The sequence below is a fragment of the Dermacentor silvarum genome, chromosome 5 (genome assembly GCF_013339745.2).
Source record: "Dermacentor silvarum isolate Dsil-2018 chromosome 5, BIME_Dsil_1.4, whole genome shotgun sequence".
Classification (NCBI taxonomy): domain Eukaryota; kingdom Metazoa; phylum Arthropoda; class Arachnida; order Ixodida; family Ixodidae; genus Dermacentor; species Dermacentor silvarum.
In genome coordinates, this window is record NC_051158.1 from 5,089,021 (window position 1) to 5,114,208 (window position 25,188).

Sequence of the window (25,188 nt, forward strand, 5' to 3'; positions counted from 1 at the left end):
CCCTGTCTTGCATCCATCGGCTTACTCCACGGTGTGCCTTCAAATTTCCCAATTTCATCACATCCCGTGATTCTCTGCCACCATCGACAGTGTTTTACTACCTTTGGCATCCATTCTACAACTCTAATGGACCACCGGTTATCTGCCCTACGCATTCCATGGCCTGGCCATCTCGATTTCTTCTTTATATTCATCTACACTAGAATATCAGTTACTCCCATTCTCGATCAATAAAACAATTTCCCGCGCTAATATTCAGTCGCGTCCCAACCACATAAACGCGAGCGCGGAAATCTAATAAGGTAACGAAACTTTTGCCTCACACTTCGTTGTTGTCGCTCGGAATCGTCCTTGCCTTTTAGCTCGGACAACAGCTTCTGCGCTGATCGCTTAGCCGAGCAGAGGCGCCCAGCTTACAAAGGACCGCTTCCTTACACAGCTCCGGTGCAGCTCCAGGAAGAGCAAGCTCCAGGAGGAAGGAAGAAGAATACGGACAGCCTAAGAACCGCGGTCGGGACGCACTGGCGGAGTGTACGGAAGCGGGACGTGGATTGGCCCTACGGGCAACGGCATACGTGAGTTGCATGCGGGAAAAGAATCTCCCTACCGCCGCCGGGGGATCGCGGATGTTGTAGCCCCCCCCACCTTTATTCCTCCAGGCCAAATAACCCCGATCGAGTCTCTGCGCATGCGCCGTGCCGAGGTAAAGTGTACCTACGAGGAAGCGTCGTGTGGCACGTGACCGAACGGTGGCGCTGAATGCGGAACGACGACGTAGTCGCGAGAAGTAAGAAAAGAAAAGAAACCAGAAATGCTTGCGCCCCCTGTAGGCTGCGGCCCTAAGCTTGGCTTCGCGTTGGACCAGAGAAGAAGAAGGGACAGGCAGATTTCCTCCGTCGCTCAGAACAAACGTTCAGCGCGTGACTCTGTTGCTAAGAGACGGTAGAGGACGCGCGGCGCGCCGGCCACTTACGGCAGAAAGTTTTGGCGCGGATGCAAGCGGACGATAATAGTGGTTTGGAAGGATGGAAAGGATGAGAGAGAAAACATTGGGCGTGCCGGAATGTCAGTACTTGCGGAGATGTTTTTAGCTTTTCGCGGCGAAGCCTTTGAGTGCTACTGTTTTTGGCAGATGCTGTCCCGCCTGAGGAAAAGAGCGAGTGCTCTCTATTCACTGGGCTCGGCACGACGCATGGAAAACGTTTTACAAGATGGTTACCACCGTCATCGAACACCCAGGTGGCAGATGATAATGGCAAGCAATAGGGAGGGACATGACTGTGCTTCTTAAAACTGCGATGGGTTCATCTAACTTGAATAACTGCCCCGAATTTGAACGCTTTGATTGAACGCTTTGACTGCCCGGAGCGCCTAGTTGAGCAGAAAGGGAGCAGAAGAACTGAATATTCGAAAGAACAAAAAAGAGATTATAATCTGCCTTTTCGTTAAGACTATAGTTTGTAGTTTGATATAAACTATAGTTCACATCAATGGGTGAATTAAAACCAAGCACATTTTGGTGATATATTGAAAGTTTAAAGTGTTTATTAAAGCACAGCCGGCAGCATAGATCAGGAAGCAATATTCTTCAGCAATAAATAATTTGCGAAAGCAGGCGTGAGGACTCGATTGCCAATTATTAATGAATGGAGCAGTCAGTAGCATGAGAGGACATAATGTAAATATGAATTTGAAGCGAACTGCTATATATCTTATGCCTCCCATGCCAGCTACCAACCGCAAACTATATACACATTTTTAAATTCCGTGACTAGTCCCTGCTGCAAAAACAACTTGAGAACAATAAGTGTGCACCAACAAGTGTGCGGTGAAACACGTTAATCTTCCGGTAAGCATTGCTACGAGGTGCTTTTTTTAGTGTAGTGCATGGAAATGTAAACCGTAACACTGTTTTAGTTCGCCTTGTATGGTCCTGTGGAGACCGGCAGTGCTGCTGAAGAAATAGACAGATAAACAAGGAAGTTCATTTTTCTGTATCCTCCTCAGAATCACCAAAATCCTAGTGAGATATTATCTTTTAAGCACAGTTCTTGTTGTTAACCGGTCTCTTAAGAACATCGAAAATTACTTCCTACATCAAATGCAAAACGCACACACTCACATCAGCACCTCCAGGTACTGTGGAAAATCAACCCACTTCTTCAATTTGTTAAGATAAAAGCTTTTTTTTTTGGTTTCCTAAACATACAGATGTTTAACATAACGTGGCGGGTCCTCGCGATTGCTTTCCATCCAGGATTGCGATGCCATCTTGGGGCATTTCACATGTACTACACATTCACATTTCGTCGTCATTGACGATGCAGCGATGCGTCTGACACAACGTATGAACCTTCTCAAAAAGTGGTGGCGCAACAATGATTACAGACCTTACATATAGTGTCGCCTGTATACAACTTCATGTTACATACGAGTACATTAGCTTAGAAGTTCCGGTATAATTATGAAAATAATGATAGCCGCTGTCCACGAGTGTAGACATCGGGTCTGAGGAGGGTATAGTAATTCTAACACGTTCCCCGCAGACAAACAGAGATTAAAACCCTTACACGGAGCTTTGGCGCCTGAAAAAACTTTGATAACTCGGTGCAAACGTTGCAGAAAAAAGAAAATATAAAAAAAACGGGCTTCTACTTCTACTTGGAGGGGGCGAACTGGCGTGGACAAAGTAGCAGCGTGAGCTGGCAAAATGTCAAAATGTCACCGCACCCCACCATCGAGGATTTCTTTCCGTTTCTAATTCCTAACTTTCTGCTTCTAATTCCTAACGCGCGACGTGTTGCTGTCAGCTTTTCCGACGCGGAATCGAGGTGCACCCCGAACACATCGTTTCCCGGCTTCCTTGTTACACGTCGGGGTTCGTCTGCTTGCTTGCCGTTCGTCGTCTGCACTTGTCTGTTCACCGTCGTCTGTTTGTTATCGGTTCATCGTCTGCTTGTTATCTGTTCATCGCCTGCTGCCCCGCGAAGACATATATCGTTTTATTTCCTCAGAGACTGTTTAGTTTCGGAATCGGAAACCTAGCCGGCGAGCGCCGCAAATACACACATCGAACACACGAGAGATCTGTCGCCTCGGGGTGCGCTGACGTAAAAAGCAAGTCCCGAAATGTCGTGGTCCTTGCACCCACTCTCGCCACCTTCGAAACCTTTCCACAGCATTTCCTTTCTTTCTTTCTTTCTTTCTTTCTTTCTTTCTTTCTTTCTTTCTTTCTTTCTTTCTTTCTTTCTTTCTTTCTTTCTTTCTTTCTTTCTTTCTTCTTTCTTTTTCTTTCTTTCTTTCTTTCTTTCTATTCTTGTGTTTGACTTTTCAGCCGGACAGGCAAACTTAAAAGGCGATAGAATCAGCTTTCTCGACGGCGAGGATTTCCGAATTCCCCGCGGCTCAGGAGGACGAGAGAACAAACAAACAAACAAACAAACAAACAAACAAACAAACAAACAAACAAACAAACAAACAAACAAACAAACAAACAAACAAACAAACAAACAAACAAACAAACAAACAAACAAACAAACAAAAATTGTGTCGTTCGGAGAGTCAACTATTTCTTTCTTTCCGCGTCCCTTCTTTTCCCCAAAGCTGCTTCCGTTTCCGTTTTTGATGTCTCCGAGACACGGGTGTTCTCAACAGGAACAATATTTGAAGAAACTGCGGAATGGAAAAAAAAGGAAAAAAAAACCTTTATGGTTTATCTACTCGTCAATGTTTTGTATTGAGAAAGGAGAGAGAATTACCTATTCTAGGGCTACACCACTGAAGTATTGATTTATTATTTCCTTTGCCGGAACATTGTTTGTACGTGGGTCAAACGCACCGGGCTTGGTCGACGGGCGTACACAAGGGTATTATTATTATTGATATGTAGAGCGAAGCACGTATTCATGAGCGTTCGTGCAAGGCAAGAGTGACGTGACACACGAGATAGTTTGCCTCGATTTTGCGTGTCACAGATGAAAACATACGTAGGAAAGGAAGGATCTTTCTTGTATTGTTGTTGGTACAAGCCATTTGACAACTATATCAACAAAGTCATACGTCGAGCGGACAGAGGTAGCCGTCGCCACCCAAACAGCAAATTAAGATAAAACAAAACAAAAACCAAAAACTAGAACAGAAGAGGAAAAAAAAAAGTTTTTAGTTTCGTTTCGGAAACAAGCGGAGTCACTTGCCTGTCGAAACTCTTATCTCGTCCGGAACATTTGATTTTATTGTATAGCCTGTCTATTCGTCATACGGTACACTGACAACTGATCTGCGTTATCTGATTGACGGCAGCGATTCGTGGAAGCCGACACGAAGTTCGCGGCCATATATAACTGGGGTTTGTAAACTGGGGGATGGGGGGGGGGGGGGGGGGTGCGTGCTACAGTGACCTGTCCCCAGAAAGCTAAGCGCTATACATATCCTGCGGGCTATAACCGTGGTTTCGGGAGATTAGTTTTTGCTTTCTTTTGTTTATGACGAAAGTGGAAGGAAGCATTTTATCAGCAAAAGCGTCTGACTGCATGCGGACACAAATACACTACGTAAACGCGACACCCAAGCTCAAGACAATATTGCGCTGTGTTTACGAGCGAAAAGCCACCGACGAATACACCAGAGCGAAGGAAAACCATGAAACTGCCTTGCCCCCGAAACGAAAAACAAAATAATAAACAGAGACAAAAAAAAAAAAAAAGCAGAGCAAGAAATGTAGGACTGCTGAAAAGACAAAAAAAAAAAAAAAAAAAAGAGACACGTGACATGAACAAGCTCTCCTTGTGGCGCGAGTAAGTAATGTAGGGAAGCGTACCGAGAAGCAACGAATAAAAAGAGGGTCGCGAGAAACAAATCTAAAGACTAAAAAAAAAAAAAAAACGAGCAAAGGCGTCCTTCGCCGACAGTCCCTGTCTTTGTGATTTAACGGAGCGGAAGAAACAAAGTTTAATTTAAGCGGTTTATGGAAGGGAGCGCAAATCACCCGAATCCATCGAGGCCTCGGGTCCGAGCTGCAGCCACGTGACGCGGTTCCCGAGGCTATTTTGGAGAAAAAAGAAAGTCCGCGGGGCTTTGCTGGGGCAAAAAAAAAAAAAAAAAAAGGAAATGCTTGTAACTCGCGTTGAAGGAAGGCTATAGGGTCCGCCTCATTAAATGTGTGCAGCGAAGCTGATACCACTGTCAGCTAATTACTGTCGCGATACCTTTCTATGATGGCTCTCACTTATACCACACAAAGCCCCACGTATCATATTCGATGCGTTGAGACTTGGTATGCCTCAAAATAATATGATTTATGCGCCGGCAAACTTAGATTTCGCTAAGCCTGCTTTTCGTTGTTACTAACTTTATTTCGTTCGACCATAAGTTGCACCAAGCGGAACATCTTCATAACCTACCACATTAGTTCCAATATGTAAGTGGAGAATATTTCCGAAAATGTTCCACTTATTTGGCGGAACTTACAGTAGATCAAGATTAAGAGTGTACTTGTGCCCATGTTTGCACGCCTGCCTTCACTAACATGAATCACTACCAACCTGCTCAACTGTAAGTCATTTTACGATCTAATCATCCTCAGCTTCATCAATCTGGCGAAGAAAACGAAACAATTTGCCCATTGTCATCACTGGAGATTGAACTCGTGCTCCTGAGGCCAGATATGGTGTCTGAAATGTGGCGGCCGTGACGTGCTTAGGGCTCCGCAATCACTTCCGGCGGATGTTATATGCAGAAGAATAGGCTTCCGATATATTTTTCTGTCACCCAGAGAGAAGTCGACGCTGTGGCGTGGATTTAGACACCACCTACGGTATCATGGCGGTTATGACGTGTTTACAGCTTCGAAATCACTTCTGGCGCATGCAACTTGCAAAAACCTAGCCTTCGAGATTTGTCTCTGTTAATCTGAAGGGATCGTCGCTGGATGGTTCTAAATCCACGCCGCAGCGGCGACTCTCTCTGGATAAAAACTCGCTGGCTATGACACTGTAGGTTCAGGCGCAAGAAAAATTAAAATTAAAAAGAAAACGTGATTTATAGCGTGCTAGGTTACTATGTCAATCCGTAATATCCAAAAAACTACTACCAATGAAGCGTAAATGAGATCAGATGCACTGTCAGTTTAGCTGAATGATTATTGCATGGCATTCCAACAAACCGGCCAGGTCCACACTCACGTGACCGTGAGTGGAAAGCTTCGCTTCCTTCAGGTATATCATCGGCTTCGTTACAACCATTGTCGGCACCAATATTCCTGATTCGACGCAACCTGAGTTGGAATTCCCCGTTGATTATCTGAGCTTTCCCGAACTGACAAAATCCCAGAAACTTACACAAGTTTTTTTTCCGGTTTTCTCTGATGGTACGTACACACACTGAGCTTGAGGCACGTTCGTGGTCCGCGATAAAGGCAAAGAGAATAAACGACAGAAAACATTTGTATATAGAGGAACTTAATGTCGGTCTAGTTGGAGAGTAAGTCATATGATAAGGAAATAAACAAATTAAAACCGCTACATACATGCAAGTGTTCATTGCAGCTGCCCGATCTGCGTTGTGAGGAGGTTTACGCACTTTCTTCGCTATGACGTCTGAATTCGCACGGCGCAGCTTCCATTACTGAACGTCAACAATAGATTACCGTGGCACACACACAAAAAAAAAAAAAAAAAAAAACGAAAAAAAGAACGAATACCGACCTACGTTAGGTTTGACCTTATACCGTCATGGTGCAATGCGTCTCCTCTTTCAAAACAAAGCGTTGTGCGAGGAGGCGTTCATAAGTACTTAGCCTTACCCAGAAAATACTTAGCTGAGAAACTGTGACCTGGGGCGTGATCGGAGATCTTTGTTCGTTTCGCGTTCTGTTCAATTGTTGCAACGTCACAAAGCGGCAAAATACGCAACATTTGCGACAACGGGAGGGAGAGAGCAAGTGGCGAACTCTCGTCCGGGGAGAGCGTCGTTTTGGTGACGTCAAAATGACGACACGCTCATGTCAATCATTATGATTACGAGCACGTGCCTCGAGCGGCCAGTAACGCGGTAATTTTGCGTGTATTCGCGGGCTTCTTTGACGCTCGAAAAAACGCTTTTACGTAGCACGTATTGAGCAACAGAAAGCTGTATCGGTAGTTTTTCATGTTGCTCTACAATTTTCTCATTGACACTTTCGTCTAATTATAAGATTTGAGAAGTTAATTAATTAATTAAGACTAATTATCTAATTAGGCGGAATGAAAAAAATAATCTGAGTATCTCCAAGCGACGGCACCCAACATTACCTGGGTTCTGACCAGTTACGTACTATTTGCATATTTTTAAAGTTCGGCCCAAGTTAACTGAAACACCCTGTACACACACAACAACAAAAAACTACTGTCACAAGGAACTTCTTTGGCCTGGGGGAACCAATGCCATTCCTTAGATCGTTCCTTTGTCTGGGGATCGTGACACTACGTAGGTCCATGTCTCGTTACTAGCTACCAGTCTGTCCAGGAAATCTGACTCGTTGTTCGGAAAATGTTTCCAAACATCCACCGATGCCTCCACACATTTATTCTTTCGTTCAGTTGTCAGAAGTTTTGGGATCCACTTTTCACCTGTCTTTCTTGTTTCCAAACCGTCGTGTACGATGGCCACCAACTCGCTTACTTACTATTCCCAGATATGTAGCAATATAGCAATCAGCTGATATTCGCTGGTCCTCCATGATCAAGTCGTGGATGGCTTTCACATTTGCAAGCACAGAGACGCCAAACGGCTCTGCCACTAGGTTTCTCACTTTCAACACCAAAATGACAAGCTGAAATGACAAGTTTTAAAATTGGCAACGTAACTTTTAACGGTACCATATGAAGAAACATTGCCACTCAAAAGTTTGCGACATTTCATCATGGATATGTATCGCACCATTGCCTTGGAAAAACAGGAACATGATTTTAATCATATGCCCTTCCACACTGAGCTTCTCCGGAGGTGCTGACATGTTCACTTTGAGCCTAAAAAAGAAAAATGAACTCGAAATATAGGCAGGCTATTTTTGCACCATTGGATATAAAAAACTTGCCCTATACCCGGCCATTTATAGCTAACTCAATTTTTTTTTCTGGATGAGCCACAATTATCAGCACCCTCCCTCACCAGGAGAAGTTCTGTCCGGCTTTTCTGAGTAAGCCAAGGAAAAATATTTAAGCAGTCCAGCTATAAGCAATACCACGAAATAGAGTAACCTCCGTCCTATAGGCGAGCGTTTTTGGCGAGAGGAGCTTTACTCGTCAAGGCGACCGCACATACTTCGCCTGATGGGAAGTTATCGAGTGCTTACGGAGAGTTGAGGTGGCGGTCGATACATAGTGCTATTTTCCCCACTACGAACCGTACAAATCGCCTCTCGCTATGGATCAAAGCTCCCGAAGTCCTCTGAGCGGTTTTCTCCGAGGTAGAATTGCAGAAAGATTGGCCTGCCTCTGCTCTCCTCGGTTTCAGAAGCCCACCGCGACAAGAAAGAAAGAAAGAAAGAAAGAAAGAAAGAAAGAAAGAAAGAAAGAAAGAAAGAAAGAAAGAAAGAAAGAAAGAAAGAAAGAAAGAAAGAAAGAGGCGCTTCAGCCCCCGTGCAAATGGCGGCTGAGCACGCGACCTAACAGTTTTTTTTTTTTTTTTTTTTTCTGGCGAGGCGGCCTGTTACTCTTCCGGCTACCTTCACAAAGGGGCGAAGATTACGAATATTGTTTGAAGAAGCGTCCACCACTTTCGCTAGCTCTATCATCACGTCCATCCAAAAGACACCCAGACGGTGCAGCAGACGCATCAAACCGCAAGCACTGCGAGCCCATACGTGACTTGCACCTTAAAGCTGTGCTGTACGTTTTGCATCGTAAGTTGTTTAAGAAGCGCGTCCATTACCGTTTCGTATCTCTGGAACAGAGTATAACGAAGACTCAAACACTAGGTGAAGCCTGTCCTAACGGCGTAACGGCTTGCAGGACAGAACGTGAAGACTTTGTCGTCTGCTGTGTTCGCAACAATGAACGCCGCAAGCCCACCACTAAACACTTCTGCACAGCGTAACACACACCATAACGGAAAGGCTTCGAACTGTCGTCTGCTTAATTTGGGCGAAAAGTCAGCGACCCCGCCAAAGCCTAATTTTGCTTTCTTTTACGGCTCTAAATTATCGGATCCATACGACTTTATGCAACAAGAGCAATCGCACTGCTTAAGACCCACATGGCGAAATACACGCGATTGCATTGTAAAATACAAGATTGCCCTGTCAAATGTGAACCAGTTATACCAAGAAAATGAACAAGGCAATAACTACTTTCCACTCCACATCAAAAATTCCGGATTGTTGTCCCCTGTGTAGGCCGGATCTCCCTCTCTTACGGGAATAACACGTGATTAGAATTCAGACATTTGCAGCTTCTTAAACTCTTATTAAAGACCTGCAATTCCTCATTTTTACAATAGATCTGCACATTAAGTACCATGCCGGCCACATTTTCTATTGTCCTTAATGTAGCAGAAACACAAAAAAAAAAATGCTGAAGATCCGTAAGATTGACTGTTGATGGTGGAATTATGCTAATGACCCTTTAGTCTGCAAAACTCGATAGTTTACAGTAGAATCCTTCAATCATAGCATTTGCGAAGCATATCATAGCTTTCAAAATTCTGAGAGAGCGATTGATGAAGCGCAGGCTTTTGTTGACCGTGTCGTCACTCTACACAGAACAAACTTAACTATAAGACGGCATTTTCCAGAGCATAACAGCGAATTATAATCCAGGCACGCACTGTTATTACTTCGAAGCTAGCAGCATGTTCGATTAGCATCCTTTAGTTTTTTTCCAGTCAATTATATCCTTTACAATCACTTCATAGAAGGCGCTGAGGGACGATGAGATTCGTCTTGACGCTAACTGGTGGCCGTGCCAGTCAATTAACATCCCTACAAATAGAGAAATACTGTCCGAGCATGCTAGTTATGTGAAGCGAAGTTTTGGAGCTGGCATAATTGATTACATGATATCTTACGGATAGAAAATGTTGGGAAGAAAAAAATGACAGTCACTGATGTATCCTTACGTGATTTCGAATACGAAAGTATTATGACTTGTCTAATTAATGGTTACGTCCATGATACGTGACGTCATACATTGTCACGTTTCCTTCGCAACTCTACCTTAATCCACCTTAATCTACTTTAATTCACATTCATTAACTTTATATCTCCTTAATTCACAATACTCCACCTTACGTCACCTTACTGTAACTTGTTCTAACTTCAATTAGCTTTACTTCACTCTAGTTCACCTTAATTCACTTTAATTCACATTCATTACCTCTATAATTACTACTATTTAACGTTGTTATACCATTTACTACGTTCTTTATTACTACTGACGTCATACAAAACGATGATGACGTCACATTGATTTTTGGTGCGACTCGTTGCGGACAACGCTGGCTTTCCTGCCTCATGGGACATATAATGCTATCGCATTAATAGATTTCACGAATTCTGCGGACACTTATTTCAGCCGTAAAGTATCATAGCAACGGTACCAGAGGGACCCCTGGCTCTGCGCGATCCTTGAGTTATTGTGGGTACTGTACTCGACATTGTCAAATTCCGCCATTTTGTCGGATTTCGCCATCTTGCCGTCTCCTATTGGCCCATAGGACTGCTACGGCCTCTCTGATTGGTTTTCATGTGTTTGACCCCCTCAGCGCTGTCATCGCGTTTCATAACGCCTAGTAACCAACTACATAGCTCACCTTTCAGCGATATAGCAATAGTGTCCAATAGGGGGATAGTTGCGTTATACATGATTCACGGATAGTTACGTTAGACACGATTGAAAACAACCCTGGTTTTCCACGAGCCACCGCATAGCGACCAAGTAAAGCGAAGTAAATGGCTGGTTGACTTTGTCCCGACTGTTGTCATTTCCTGGAGAAGTGCACGGGAGCGAAAAAAAAGAAAGAAAAAAAGAAGCTCGCGTGCTAGCGTGCAGCATGCAGAAGCAAACGACACGTGGTCACGCGACGTAACAGTTTTTCTCTCGGCTCGGAACGCGCGCCTCCCTCTCCCTCCATCAGGCTCCCCTTAATGGGAGCGCCGGAGCTTGGGGAACACTAAGTTGGCGCAAAAACGCAAAAGAGAGAGAGAGAGAGGCATAGAGCGGGAACGTCTTGGCACGCGAACAGGGAGAAACGGGAGCAAGGAGAAGTCGGCGCAGAGCTCCCTACAAAAAATTACTGTAGAGGCAACAGTGTGGACAGTGTGTACGGAAGTTTCAACTGTGGCGGTTCACTCAGCACCGGGAATGATGGCTATAGTTAAGTGGATTTCCCATGGAGTTGGTCCTTGAGGCTTCGATCGGCTTCGTGACTTCGGCGATTCGTCATTTTCAAACGAAGTCCGACCCATCGCGTTATAAATGCAACACTTCGCCATGATTACACGCTTGCGCCTTGTTGCCTTCGTGTACTGCGCGTGTAGACCAAGGGCGCCCCATCTGTCAGGGCTGTGGGCAGCATCCTATAACGCGGACCAAACGTGTACTGGGAACGTGTGCCCGCTGCCTCTCATCTTACCCCACAATATCAGACATGCCGACGTCACCACGGTTCACGCTATACGATTCGGCGAGCTGGGCCGCACCACCCGAAGACCTGCGCCAGACTCTGTGGCTGCTCCTGGTGGTGCACCACGTCCGCCACCGCTGAGTACCACTGCTGAGCGCCAACTTCACGGGCGGGAAAGACTCGGACTATACTCTAAACCGATTTACACCTTTAATGATCCTTAAGGGGTTCCAAACAGTCTATAACTGAGTAAGGATGTGAGTTATAGGCCGTTTTGCATCTGTCTATAACTGGTAAGTGGGTAAGTCTATAACTGGGTGAGTTTATCTGTAACTGCGTAGATTTATAAAACGGTCTATAACTGAGTAAAGGTGTAAGGGTGTGAGTTATAGACCACTTTGCATCGGTGTATAACTGACTAATTCTATAAGTGGGTAAGCCGATAACTGGGTAAGTTTATCTATAACTGAGTAGGTCTATAAAACGGTCAAAACTCAGTAAGGGTGTAAGGATGCGAGCTATACACCGTTTCGTACCGCTCTGTAACTGGATAAGCGTATCTATAACTGAGTAGGTCTACAAAGCGGTCAAAAATCAGTAAGGGTGTAAGGATGTGAGCTATACACCGTTTTGTACCGCTCTGTAACTGGGTAAGTCTTTCTATAACTGGGTAGGCCATCCGCCATGGTTGCTCAGTGGATATATGGTGTTGGGCTGCTGAGCACGAGGTCGCGGTATCGAATCCCGGCCACGGAGGACGCGTTTCGATGGGGTCGAAATGCGAAAACACCCGTGTACTTAGATTTAGGTGCACGTTAAAGAACCCCAGGTCATCCAAATTATTCCGGAGTCCCCCCACTACGGCGTGCCTCATAATCAGATCGTGGTTTTGGCACGTAAAACCCCATAATTTCATTATAACTGGGTATGTCAGTGAAACTCTCTATAACTGAGTGAGGGTGTAAGGGTGTGAGTTATACACAGTTTTTCACCCTTAAGGACGCTTAAGGGTGTAAATCGGTTTAGATTGTACAGTAGTCGCACAATAAAGCTTTCCTCTGCTTCCTTCTTTAAAAAAAAATGACTTGGAAATTTAGAAAATAAAGCGTGATAATTATTGTCGCAATAATGTCCGAAGAAATTAGCACAAAGATGAGACAAATACTTGCTTCCTACCTATCATTTCAAGGTACAGCTAAGCGATCACAGCGCCAGGGCTCTTTGTAGTGATTTTCGCACGAAACTGTACGGGAGGCCGCGCTTGCCGTCATGAATCTGTCGGAATCGGACCAGCCAAGGTGATTAGAGAGCGCATAGCCGGACATCGATAAAATATTTTACTCAGATTAGTCGGAAACTTCTATTCAATTAACTTATCGATTCCCCTGATTTGTGAATTCACGTACGTACGCTGAAAACGTCAACAAAACTGCTATTTTCTTACATACAATTTGCAGAAACAAAAACAACTTCAAACAATCCTCTTTAAATCGATAGTTGCCTGCCAGCAATAATTTATGTGAGCATAGGTCTATCGAAGACATTGAGTTCCTGCGGTACAGCTTACCTGTCATATCCAACACCTACAGAACTAGCCTGCGACAATTCCCAGTATCCAAGCCCAGGCTCTTAGGAGGTGTCTTGGGCTTAGCGCGGAGCCCGTCAACGGCTGAAACTATTGTCATGGCTGAATGCCAAACCATGACAATGTACATTGCTGTTGAGGCAATGCGTGCACAAGTCAGCCGCGTTTCTCGGAATCGCTTCTCGTCATCTCGCCAGCCTCCCAGTAGAAAGACCTCGAGCAACATTCAGTGCACCTGCCTGTGCACATCATGCCTCGCTTACCTCAAGCTACGCAACTGCGGCGAGGCCGCTCTGTTTCCTCCGTGAAGTTTGACGCGTCAAGTACACCTCGCAATTCCAGGACTTCAGAAAAAGACTGACCTTCAGAAAAAGTCGAGCCTAAATTAATCGACAACTGAATATTGCACGAATCTACGAAAGGAAGCCCAGATGGCTTCTCAGAAAGCTCCCAAGCCGACGTTTTACTGGTTGTTTATAAGTGCGACTACTCTAGACTCAATGGCAACCTAATAACTCAATGTCAACTGTGACCCTGCCCCACCCCAGTAAAAAAGAAAGAAAAAAGAAAATGCGCACAATCTGTGTACATTTTGTGCCTCCGCGCACCAGAAACACAATTCCTGAAAAATGCCAATATTGAAAGAAGTTCGTCCCCAAAACGATGCTATTCAAATGAGCGAGCGTTAATTGGCCGACGCCTCTTTAGAAGCTTTCTTTGCATTGGGCAAGTTTTGTGTCTGTATAAGTTATCGTTAGACCTGAAAATGCAGTGAATACGGCACTGAATTTTTCAACGTTGTTACCGACTACAGCTTTCGGTTCCTGAAAAAAAAAAAAAGACACTCGGCTGTTGTTGCGGTTTCCCAAATGTGTGGCGAACAACCTGGTGCGGCAATCAGGCAGCTTCCGCTCCTCCACGCACAACAATTTCATATTCTCAGAGGAACAAACCTATCGCAGCTCGCTCGGCAGCCACACTTTTCGGTCGAACGTAACGAATGCAAACGACTTCGTTCCGACTCGAGAGAAAATTGAAGCGATTTCTAAGAACTCTACTCGTTAGCTCTCTCAGCCACCTGAGTCCCCTTATGCTGCGGACCGGGCGGTGCCAATCAAGACGGTGAAAAGAAAAAAAAAACGACAAAGGATTCCGGAGTGCCAAAGAAATCAATGATTCGTTGCAAGCAGCTTCGAGGCAGGAAATCTTTTACAAAGCAGATGATGTTGCTGCACTTTCATTCAGATCGTGATGCGAGAGGCTAAGACGAAGGGGGACAGACCGGAGGTTAATCAGGGACGTGCTTGGTTGGATACGCTGCAGTTGCGGAGGTGGAAAGGGGAAGAAACATTAGAAATAGAAAAGATGATGAAATGATAAAGCCAGTGCGAACAAACTTAGAGAGGAATGTTCGCTAACAGTCACAAAGGCGGTAGGGCTACAAGGCGGTAGGGCGCTAACAGTAAAAAAAAATGGCGGTAGGGCTTTTGTGGTTCTGTGCATGCAGGATCGTTTAGGCTAAGGTCCTCTGATCTTTTCCTCCGAGAGCGGTCTGTGGTCCGAGCGGGTGATGCCAGCTCGCAGAGCACGTCGTTAAGTGTCGAAAAGCCCCTCCGCATCAGCCTATCTTTATGTCCACTGCAGGACGAAGGCCTCTCCCTGCGATCTCCGAATACACCTGTCTTGCGCTAGCTGATTCCAATTTCCACCTGCCAATTTCCTAACTTCATCACTCCCACCTAGTTTTCTGCCGTCCTCGACTGCGCTTCCCTTCTCTTGGTAAACATTCTGTAACTCTAATGGCCCACCGGTTATCCATCCTACGCATTACATGGCCTGCCCAGCTCCATTTTTTTCTCTTAATGTCAATTAGAATATCGGCCATTTGCTCTCTGATACACAAAGCTCTCTTCCTGTCTCTTAACATTAGACCTAACGTTTTTCGTTCCATCGCTCTTTGAGCGGTCCTTAACTTGTTCTAGCATTCCCTTGTACTAGCACTGATTTATGTCCATTGTATTGCCACGTTTTCTCCACTTTTGTATGTGTTATTTTTTGTAATTATGCCAAGTCATTGATTTAAACTTATTTCTCTCGTTCGTATTCTATGTATCCACTGCTGCACGGGCCCGAGAAGGGCCTGCAGTATCTGTAAATAAATAAAATGAAAAAGAAAAAAAAACAACGCATGCATTCGGACCATACACTGTAATACGCAGCCGCCGCGCGCATCAATTGCCTGGCACTCGCACCCGCGACCTCTCGTGCTCGGTATAGCGCAGCACCGTTGTGTATAGCCAGCGAGCCGCGGCGTTGGCAGCAGGAGGCCTCGTCCGCGGTGTAACGGCACGCCGATGATAAATCTGCGCGCCACCAACCACGTTGCGGTCGCATCCATCTTTCGGGTCTCGCCGACACCGCGCGCCGCGGCGGTTAGAACGAAGGCACGGCGTCGGAGATCACGGGATGGCGTCCAGCGAAAAAACGCACGAGCGGCTTTGGCGTCGTCGCAATCTCAGGAGGGCGGCGCAAGAGGCGCTTTTGCAGAGGCCTTTTTTGTTCCTCGATCGGCGACACGCTGAGGCGGCGGCGGCGGCGGCGGCGCCCGAAATGTGTCCCGAGAGTGCGGGACACACATGTGGGACAAATGTGTCCCAAGGGCGCGAGGACGCGGGGAAACGGGCCGAAAGTAAGACTCGTTGCGCGACGCGGGCAGTGTAAGAAACACGCGGAGACAGAGAGCTTCGGCAGCCCATTAGTCACGCTCAACTCTTTCCGCAGCGGCCGCTGGGAAGCAGGAAGTATAAGGTGCGGTAGGATACGTAGGGAAGAAGGGGAAGAAAAGGCTTGAGGGAGGCTTAAAGGGCAACTCTCGCGATTCTTCGACGGCCACAGATTTCAATGATCGAGAGATGGGGAACAGGAAGAGAGGGCGGGAGGTCACGAGGGAAACGAAAGAGGAGACGTCCGGTTGGCCGCCCTCCGCGGTCGTTTCTCAGGACGCCTCGTAGCAAAGCTGATAGTTTCAGCGAGTCGTGCTACGCAAGAACATTTAGGAGAGACACAGAGATACAAGCTTTAATCATGCGCTGGAGATGTTAGCCTGACTGAGTATCTGACATGCTACGTGTAGGGGCCATTTAGTTCGGCGCACTTCCCGAAGACGTCACCATTGGCGCTGCTCTTCCAGGCACACCTGCGTGTTCTAACGTCGCAGCTATACGTTTCACTTTTCATTCACATGGAGCAGCATTTCAGGTATTTCGCTTGGCAGACATGATCAACTCTAATTAAAAAATCCTGTCTTCTTCGCTCCACCCAACGCATGGGAATGGGGAGGAGAGAATAGAGAGATGAAAGATGGAGAGAAGGTTCGCTGAATGAATCCAAGGAATGTGTCACGTGGTCAGAGGCGACCGCACAGGCTCGTTGGTTTTAGAGGGACACTAAACAGAAACGCTAAACCATTTTAGAGTGATAAAGTAGTCTTTCAAAACTTTATTTTTCGTTAATGTCGCGATAATAGCTTGATTATTAGGCGAGAGAATGAAGCCCAAAGATTGAGTTTCTGAATTTCCCACCGAAACCCTGTGGCGCCGGTACCTCAGCATGGCGTCACGGATTTCAATCCTATTCCTTAGTATTTTCGCTGTTGTGGCGCTGCAGACGTTCTCGAAACTTGCCTCTGGCTTTAGAATACAGTGTAGCCCATCTTTGTCGATAAGAGATTAACTATAGGCCAGAATTTCAAGCGCCTTCAAAATCCATGAAGTTCCAGTGGTAGAACAAGAGCAGTTTCGCTGCGCCGAGCTTGCTTGAAAAGCGGAGTACGGAGGAAGTCACGTGACTTAAACCGTCATATCCTCCTAATTTTTTTTTTTATTTTGCTTCAGCCGGCGCGCGCGGCGGCAATGGCGGCAGCCAAGCGTAGTTGGTGTTTTGGTGCCGCTGTTTTTGACGTCGGTAATACGAGCGAGCTTCGCAGCGATTTAGCGACAGATCCTGGCATTTCTAGTCCGCCTTGCTTCTCGTTGGATGCGCGGGGGACAGCGGCAGCAAAGCGTCGTCGTCTTGTTGAAGTGCTTGAGACGCTCGACGGTGACAGCAGCGAAAGCTGCTGGAGCTCAACTTCAGATTCAAGTTGCAGTTTCTGATTATCTTCGCAGGCGGACACTTTATGGGATGCGTCGGCGCTGCACAAAAGTATGTAGTACGTGGCCGCAAACAGTGACATGGTCACGCCCGACAAGATTTAGCAATATACTAAGGGGGCAGGATGCCTCAGAGAGGTCCCTCCTCGACCACGCATAAGATGCGGCAATGCAGCTCATACAAACTGATCCCTTTGGTTATACATCAAATATACGCTTACTATATAGACATTGTCTACATAATATTCTGCTAATATATTTTTTGCTGGCCTTTGGCTATCGGTCCACATAGCTTTTGTAGTTGTGTACACTTAGGGAGAGGAATAACGCCGCAGTACAGACAGCGGTGGATATAAAATCAAGAGAGGATAATTTAGAGGCACTAGCAATGACAAAGCCTCTCGATATCCGGCCTTTCCAAGTTCGTTGGCCTCGATAATCCAAGTAGCGTTCTTGAGGCTTTTCGGGTTCGAAGAGCCTTGAGCTTGCGCTACCGTACAAGAGATATCCAGGCAGCCATCCCACGTCAACTGGCCCTTCAGCTTATTTATCCCTGTTTAATTTCTTTCTCGTTCCACCACCTGTCAACTACCGTCCTCGAGTATACTTCCCTTTCCTTGACAATCAATCTGTTGCTCTATATTACGTCACAACTTCTGCCCTAGGCATTACGTGGCTTTCTCCGCTTAATTCTACTTAATTTCTCGCTCTTAATCACGACTATAACAATGTAGGCTACACCCACTCCCTCCCTGATCCACACTGCCCCATTTCTGTCCCTACACGTTAGGCCTATCATTTTTTTCCTCTCTCATTCTCCGGCGCACACCCGGATATTTGACGGCTAATGCAGCGTGCCGGAACCAGACGCCGTTTACAAGCTAAAACGGCTGCGTTCCATTGTAGTACAGCGTTTCTTCTCAAAGACAAACCTCCTCGTCTTTTCCGGAAAAGGCGGTCACCAACCACGCGAGAACAAAGGGAGCCGGCGGAAGAGCCCGACAATAGCTCATCATCACCACCACAGCCCTGCACAGTAGATATAGCATACAGTGTCTTCGAGCGGCAGCACGACAAGTTGCCCACAAGCCCGTTGACGACGCAGATACACAGGGAGAGAGTGAATTGCACACCAGCGCGTAGAGAGAAAGAGAGAGAGAGAGAGAGAGAGAGAGAGGATCGTGCGTGGAGAACTGAAGGCCATTCTCGAAGCGCTTATACGAGCCCAGCGCCGCTGACGCGGCGGTGTCGTTGATACAATAGCGGTCGTATAGGCGAACAGCGTTTACGCCGCCGACGGGGGCGAAACGCGCCTGGCAGCGCCCAATTTTACTCCGAGCGCCCATTTGTCAACGGCCCGACGACAACACGTCGTCGTCGTCGCCGGGGACATTCTGCTAGCGGGGCGAGCTGAGAGGGCCGTTAAGCGCGGGTAAGACCGCCCAGCCCAGCCTGTTAGGGAGAACCGCCGCCGTCGCCGCCAACTACTGCTGCTGCGGCACGCGCCCGCCGGGCCGGCCGCGGCTTCGGCACGGCTTGGCTCCTCGTCGGCAGCGAAACCGGGAGGGCACGGGGGGGGAAAATGACAAAATGGCGGCTCCCCCACATCCCTCCCTCCATCACGAGTGCCCGCCATTGAACGGTGGGGGCTGAGTGAAAAACGGTGCACTGTAACGGAAGGTAGTCAACGAACCTGTTAAAAGGAGTGCTAACGCATGCATATTTGAAGTTGCAGAAAATCGACCGGACTCTCCTTACTCGCAAATTGAACAAAGTTAACAAGTGTGACGGTCGAGAAACGTTTTGAATTTGTTTCAACCTGATACTAAATAGGTGGTGTCCGAATCAAGTCCTCAGCGACGGCTCCCTGGTAGTAATAAAGGCGAATCTTAGAGGCCACGTTTTCGTGCACTGCAAGCGCCGGAAGCGATTGGCGGCTGCCTGAACGCGTCCTGGTCGCCAAGTTCTGGACTTGACCTATTCGACCTTCAATCGATGGACCTGGGCGTGATAGAGGTCATTGTGACGTCAGGAAGCAGAGGAAAATTTGGCGACATCTCGTAACTGTAAGGCTACATGTATGGTCACGCGTTGCTCATAAATGTAAACAAGACAGCCGAGCGTGTTTCTTGTAGCTGCGCTCTTGTGTGGCAGCCGCGGTGATATCAGGAACGGAGTGAGACGGTGCATCATGACGTCGTGACACATCCGCCTCCTTGGTAATGAAACCGGTTAGTAGAAACAAGTGTTATAGTACATTGTTTAGGGGGTCCTGACGCTTCAGGGGTTTAGAGGGTTTAGATTAAATTTAACCACAACAAGAAATCACAGGTCGAAAACGTCATGTAAATACAACGATAACAACCTAGTACGCTGTGTTCCTTCGCGTGACGTTTGCGTAAGTGTCCGCTTCGAGTGCCTTCTTCCGAGGTAGTATTAGCAGACGACGCGGAAGAATCGGGAAAGCCGGACGAGATTACTGAAGAGCCAGAATGTGGACGAAATTTCACAATGTGCCAGTGGTATACTGGCAACGCGTGGCCACCCTTGACGTCGGTTTCTACACGTGCACTTGTTGACCACGCTTCCCTTCCTCTCGTTCCATCTAATCTATCATATTTTTGTGGCTGCTTTTACGAAAAGTGCCAGCAAGCGTAAGAGCTTTCTTGAGAAAGCGGGAGCTCGTGGATCGCCTGCTCCGAACGTGAGTTATAGCAGACGACACGACTGAATAAGGGAAGCTGATCGTCAACACTGCTAGGAAAGAATCTATTTCCCTTTCTACTAGTTACTGGTTAACACCAATAATTTGCTGTAGTTACTTTTCTTCCTTACCCCCTAACCTGGTCATAAGTGCAATAAGACAATATAAAATTGGGAGGACGCTTAAGCTTCGCCTTTAAGACTGGAACGTGATAGCATTCAAAGATCCCTGAATGCTTGCCAGGCTTCCCGGCAACTGCAGCTTTCTTTGTTCTCCACCTTCGCCTCTGCGCGCCGCTACCGTTTTACGTTACCGAGGAGGCGAGCGCCATCTGGATAGTGTTTACGCAAGTAACCTACTCGGCTGCGCCGCTGTTGGTATGGCAGAAATGCTGGAAAAGGGGTTTGAGTGTGAATTTCCTCATAACAGAATTATATTTTCTCGTACATTCAAATTACAATCCGACGCTACCATATCTGTAGGCTGTCGTTACGTCATATCTTACAATTTTTGTGACGAATTTTGCTTTGAGAATTTGAATTTTGTTCACTAACACTTCTGCGCCACGCGGAGGGCCTGCATGGTCGGGGTGGTTCGGGATGATTTTCTCAGCCACGGACGCCGGCACTTACGCAGACACCGACACCGACGCCGGATTTTCTGCGGCACAGGGCCCTTAACGCTGTCGCGTAAAAATACCGAATATCCCAGCATACCAATCGTAACGTCAGCGCTATTGCCTACCACGTTCTGGCAGGATCGTCATTTACGTAACATGCCTCGCGAAAACGGTGATAACCGTGCATAAGCGATGCACCGTTCTACCGAGACATGCCATATACCGCCCCCCTTCCCCCCCCCCCCTCCTCTATTTAGAGAGAACCGAAAACTGCGTAATCGTAGCTGCGGGAAAGCGAGAGGTCGTGTGGAAGTGGGGGATCCCATCCCGTCTCCCACCGTTAAAAAAAAAGGGGGGGGGGGGATGGCGCGGGGATGGAGATGCAGTAAAACATTTAAGGCGAGAGAACGCGGGCCGTAATGACGCAAGTGCGGACAGAAGGACGAAGATAAAGGAAGGAGAGAAGGGAAGGGGTCATACGCCGAAAAAGAATGAGCGTTTCTGGTGTATACAGCGTCTGTTCCGGGCCGCAGTAAGCGCCCCGTTTGAGTTATGGGTTTTTCGCCGTCATATACGAAACTGCGGCGGTCGGGAAACAGGGGGGTCGGCGATGGCGGCCGTAGCGTTGTTTCCGCTTGTCCGAAGCAGACGACACACGTGCGGCGGGTTCCAGACGTGCAAATCTCGTCTGCCTTTCGTTTCGTTACTTCTGTTCTTCCTTTGCTTTATTTTAATCGCCGCCGCCCGCCGTTTTGGTGGCGCTGCGGAAGCCGCTTTTAGCGCCATTCTTTGGGCGCACCGTCGCTGATGTCAAGTGTGCCCGCTTGGGGGTACTATATAGCCGTCGTCGCATAGTGCGGTTGTGTATAGGGGCCGGGCCCGCAGGAAGTCGATATGACACGGCTGCAAGCAGTACGAATGGCAGAGGAAAGAGTGAACGGTTATCGTGCTTCCTGACACTGCAGCGCTCTCAGCACTTTCTTTTTTTGTGTTAGCCGCCCCTCCTCTGGTTCTGAAACGTTCACTTCCGCGAGATTTCTCAACTAGACGACGCTTAGAAAAGAAGAGGAAAAAAAAGGAACTGTGACAGTTTTTGGGGAGTGCGAGTCATCTATCTCTTTAGGGTGCGCAAGCATACGGATGACAGCGTGGAAGAGGTGTACGACCATGCAAGTTAAACTTTGCATTGTGTAATGACGCGATAGCAAGTGTCATTTTTTTCGCTTTGTTTTCCACGTAGGCGGCGTAACAAGTACGTCATCGTCTTGTATTGCATATTATCCCAGGAGGAATAAACGTTTTATAATTTACTGCCCTTCTATGCCAGAATCACGTCCGGTAATTTTTGACTATAGCCATGATTTCTACCAAAAGACAAGAAAATTTGGAGGACGCTTAAGCTTCGCCTTTAAGAGTGGAACGCGACAGCATTCAAAGATCTCTGGCTGCTTATCAGGCTTCCCGGAAACTGCAGCTTTCTTTTTCCTCCAACTTCGTCTCCGCGCGCGGCTGCTGAGAAGGCGAGCGCCATCTGGATGGTGTTTTTGCAAGGAACTAACCGCGCCGCGCTGGTGTATGAATTGTCGAAATGCTGGAAAAGGAGTTTGTGTTTGAGTTTCCGCCGTAAGAGAATTATGTTTTCTCGTACATTCAAATTACAATCCGACGCTATCACCTCTGTAGGTCGTAGTTAAGTCGTACTTCACAATTTTTCTGACGCATTTTAGTTTGAGAAATTCTATTAGTTCACTAACGCCTCTGCGCTAAGCGGATGACCAGCGTGGTCGGGGTGGTTCGGGATGATTTCTTGGGCCGCGGACGCCGACACAATACACCTACGCCGACGCCACATTTTCTGCGACATGGCGCCTCTAACGCTATTGCGTTAAAAAGTGGTCGGGGGTAGAAAGCCATGCTCGTGCTGGCGATTGGCACTACTGAAGAGACGTGCAGACGTACAAAAGACTATGACAAACCAACTTTACTGCTTTTCCTGGGGCACAGATTAATACGAAATTAATGTAGATAGAGCAGTCGAATAGAGCACATTACTATACATAACTTTATGCCACAAGCACTCACTATTCTTACGGCACCGGCGACTGAAACACTGCTAGGGATTTAAGCAACAGCCGTGAAAAAGGATTTTAGCATTTCACACCACGGACTGCCATGTAGTGAACCTTTCTGAACTGCACTATAGCACCATACACTTAAGCCTTCATTGCCTTCAGCTTGGCTGAAACGTGTTCTCCAGTTTATTATCAATAACGTGCGATTGTTTGTAAAAGGTTCCGAGAACAGCATGGCGTGAGTGACAACATTTTAGGCATACTGTGTTATAAAATAAGGCTATAAACAGGGAACCTCAGAATGGCTTGCCAACGTTTCGATAGGAGGACATAGTTTCGCCAAAAGCGGCCTTGTCATCCTCGGCAGGTTACATAGTTTCGCTTCTGACGAAACTATGTCCTCCTGTCGAAACGTTGACCAGCCTTTCTGAAGTATACCTTATCAATGAATGTTTATAACCTTTGTACCACATCTTGATTTTAGGTTATAGGCATGTGTCATTGCTGTCGTCTTTTCTTTTTCCTGGAGGTGTTCTAAGTAATATGGAGGAAAGAAGCAAATCTGCGCTGCCAGATTCCCGTTGTCCCAGTAAGGCCATTGGCGTATTGTGATTCGTCATGACGTGAAAGGGGAGGAGTGACCGAGGTTTCAAAAGCGAGCTCCCCACAGGCCTCACAAATGTTCTGTAATTCAAAGCGCTGCTACGTCACACCTAATGTTCACCCGCATAATAATCATCATCAGCCCGCATTTTATGTCCACTGCAGGACGAAGACCTCTCCGTGCGATCTCCAATTACCCCTGTCTTCCGCTAGCTGATTCCAACTTGCGCCTGCAAATGTCCTAACTTCATCAGCCCCACTACTTTTCTGCCGTCCTCGACTGCGCTTCCCTACTCTTGGTATCCATTCTGTAACTCTAATGGTCCACCGGTAATTCACCCTGCGCATTACATGGCCTGCCCAGCTCCATTTTTTTTCTCTTAATGTCTCACCCGTATATTAACCACCTGTAAATAAGCTTGTACATAAAGTATCCTTATCTTCGAAGTTTGATAAAGCCTTTATCGCGTCTCATCTCTGATGACACGAAGAAACGGCAGCGACGGCGAAACGTGAAGGCCGGTTTCGTGTCCAGGAAGCTATGTTTGGTTTAAACAGCCAAACGCAAAAGAGTAGCAAAAGTTTATTTGCCCTTCTGGAAAGGGCGCGCGCGCGCGCAAGAAAGAATGTTCGCATTGAGCGTTCTCTCTTCCGAAAACTCACCGTGCAATGCTTTCAGGTACGTCTTCCCGGCTGCAATGAGTTGCCTCGCGCAGGGGTTGAACTTCTCCAAGATATTCTGCAAGAGAGGAAAAAAAAAACCGTACAGATAAAAACTCCTGTGCGCGCCGATATTAACACTTCATAAAGGCAGTGCGCGTGACACTGACCCCTGAGTGTAATATTCCTGAGGATAATAAACACCGGGCTGCCTCTTTGCCGGCGCTATACTAACGCGGAGTTAGCGACACTGACATTAGAGAGTAGGTAGTTTTATATCTGCGCCATGATGAAAGAAAAGGAAAAGGGATATGCAGAACCGACCACCTATTTATTCACAAGAAAGACACGAAAGGTCGATCGGAACTGGTACGCTATCTGCACTGGGAAAAGGGAAAGGTAGTGAAAGTATGGGGATGAATGATAATGATGATTAGGGACAAAAGGGGAGGAGCCGCTTGTCTAGCTTTTCGTGTCATGCAGGAACTTGGAACAGCGCTTTCGTTGTCTGCATTGTAGTTGCAGTGTCAGGCCGTGGGCCGAGAATAGCGTTCTCCTGACCGTTAGTGATATAGACCATAAAAACGTTACCATGTCGGCAATATCCACCGTAGACTTGCTATTCTTCTCTTAATGTTCCCCTCCCCTTTTACCTTCCCCAGTGTAGGGTAGCTAACCGGGGTCAGCCCTGGTTAACCTCCCTACCTTTGACTTATCATTTCCTCTCTCTCTCTCTCTCTCTCTGCGACAGTGGTGGCTTGCCAAGGCTCTCTAGGGAATTATCCAACGTAACCACATGACCAAGTTTACACAGTGGGTTTCAGGCATTGGTTACGCCATTCCGCCCAGCTGCGGTAAGGATTACAACGTCCAAACTGGTCGATACTTCAGTCGGAGAGCGCGTGAACACAGAAACTCTGTGAATAATGGCTGTTTTCGGTCGTCACGTGGCTGCGCAGGTCCCGAGCCCCGGGGTGTTTCGCTAGGTTCCAGCACACGGGACTCGTTACCGAGAGCCACGGTAAGACTGAAAGGGAAGTGTCTGAGACATTCCACGTCAGGCAACGGGGATCCAAATGAGTCAATAAACCTTCGCCGTCTCCCACTGATAAAGTATCGTTTTTGATTGGTCTGTTGTCCATATTACAACGCAAGCATTGCCGAGTCCTGTATCTTTTGTTTCGCTGTTGCTAGTG

At 47.0% G+C, this 25,188-nt stretch overlaps 1 protein-coding gene across 6 annotated transcripts in view; it reads right to left on the bottom strand.

The window, feature by feature from the left end:
- The window catches only part of LOC119452830 (brain-specific angiogenesis inhibitor 1-associated protein 2), a 261,090-nt gene that overhangs the window by 117,291 nt on the left and 118,611 nt on the right, over positions 1-25,188 (bottom strand). For 5 of the 6 annotated variants that reach the window (XM_049667303.1, XM_049667304.1, XM_037714784.2 and 2 more), the window contains exon 2: positions 23,996-24,071. The exons of the other annotated variant lie outside the window; for it this stretch is intronic. In XM_049667303.1, the coding sequence (XP_049523260.1) occupies positions 23,996-24,071 (76 nt within the window). The remainder of the gene's footprint in view (positions 1-23,995; positions 24,072-25,188) is intronic. 6 annotated transcript variants of the gene reach the window in all.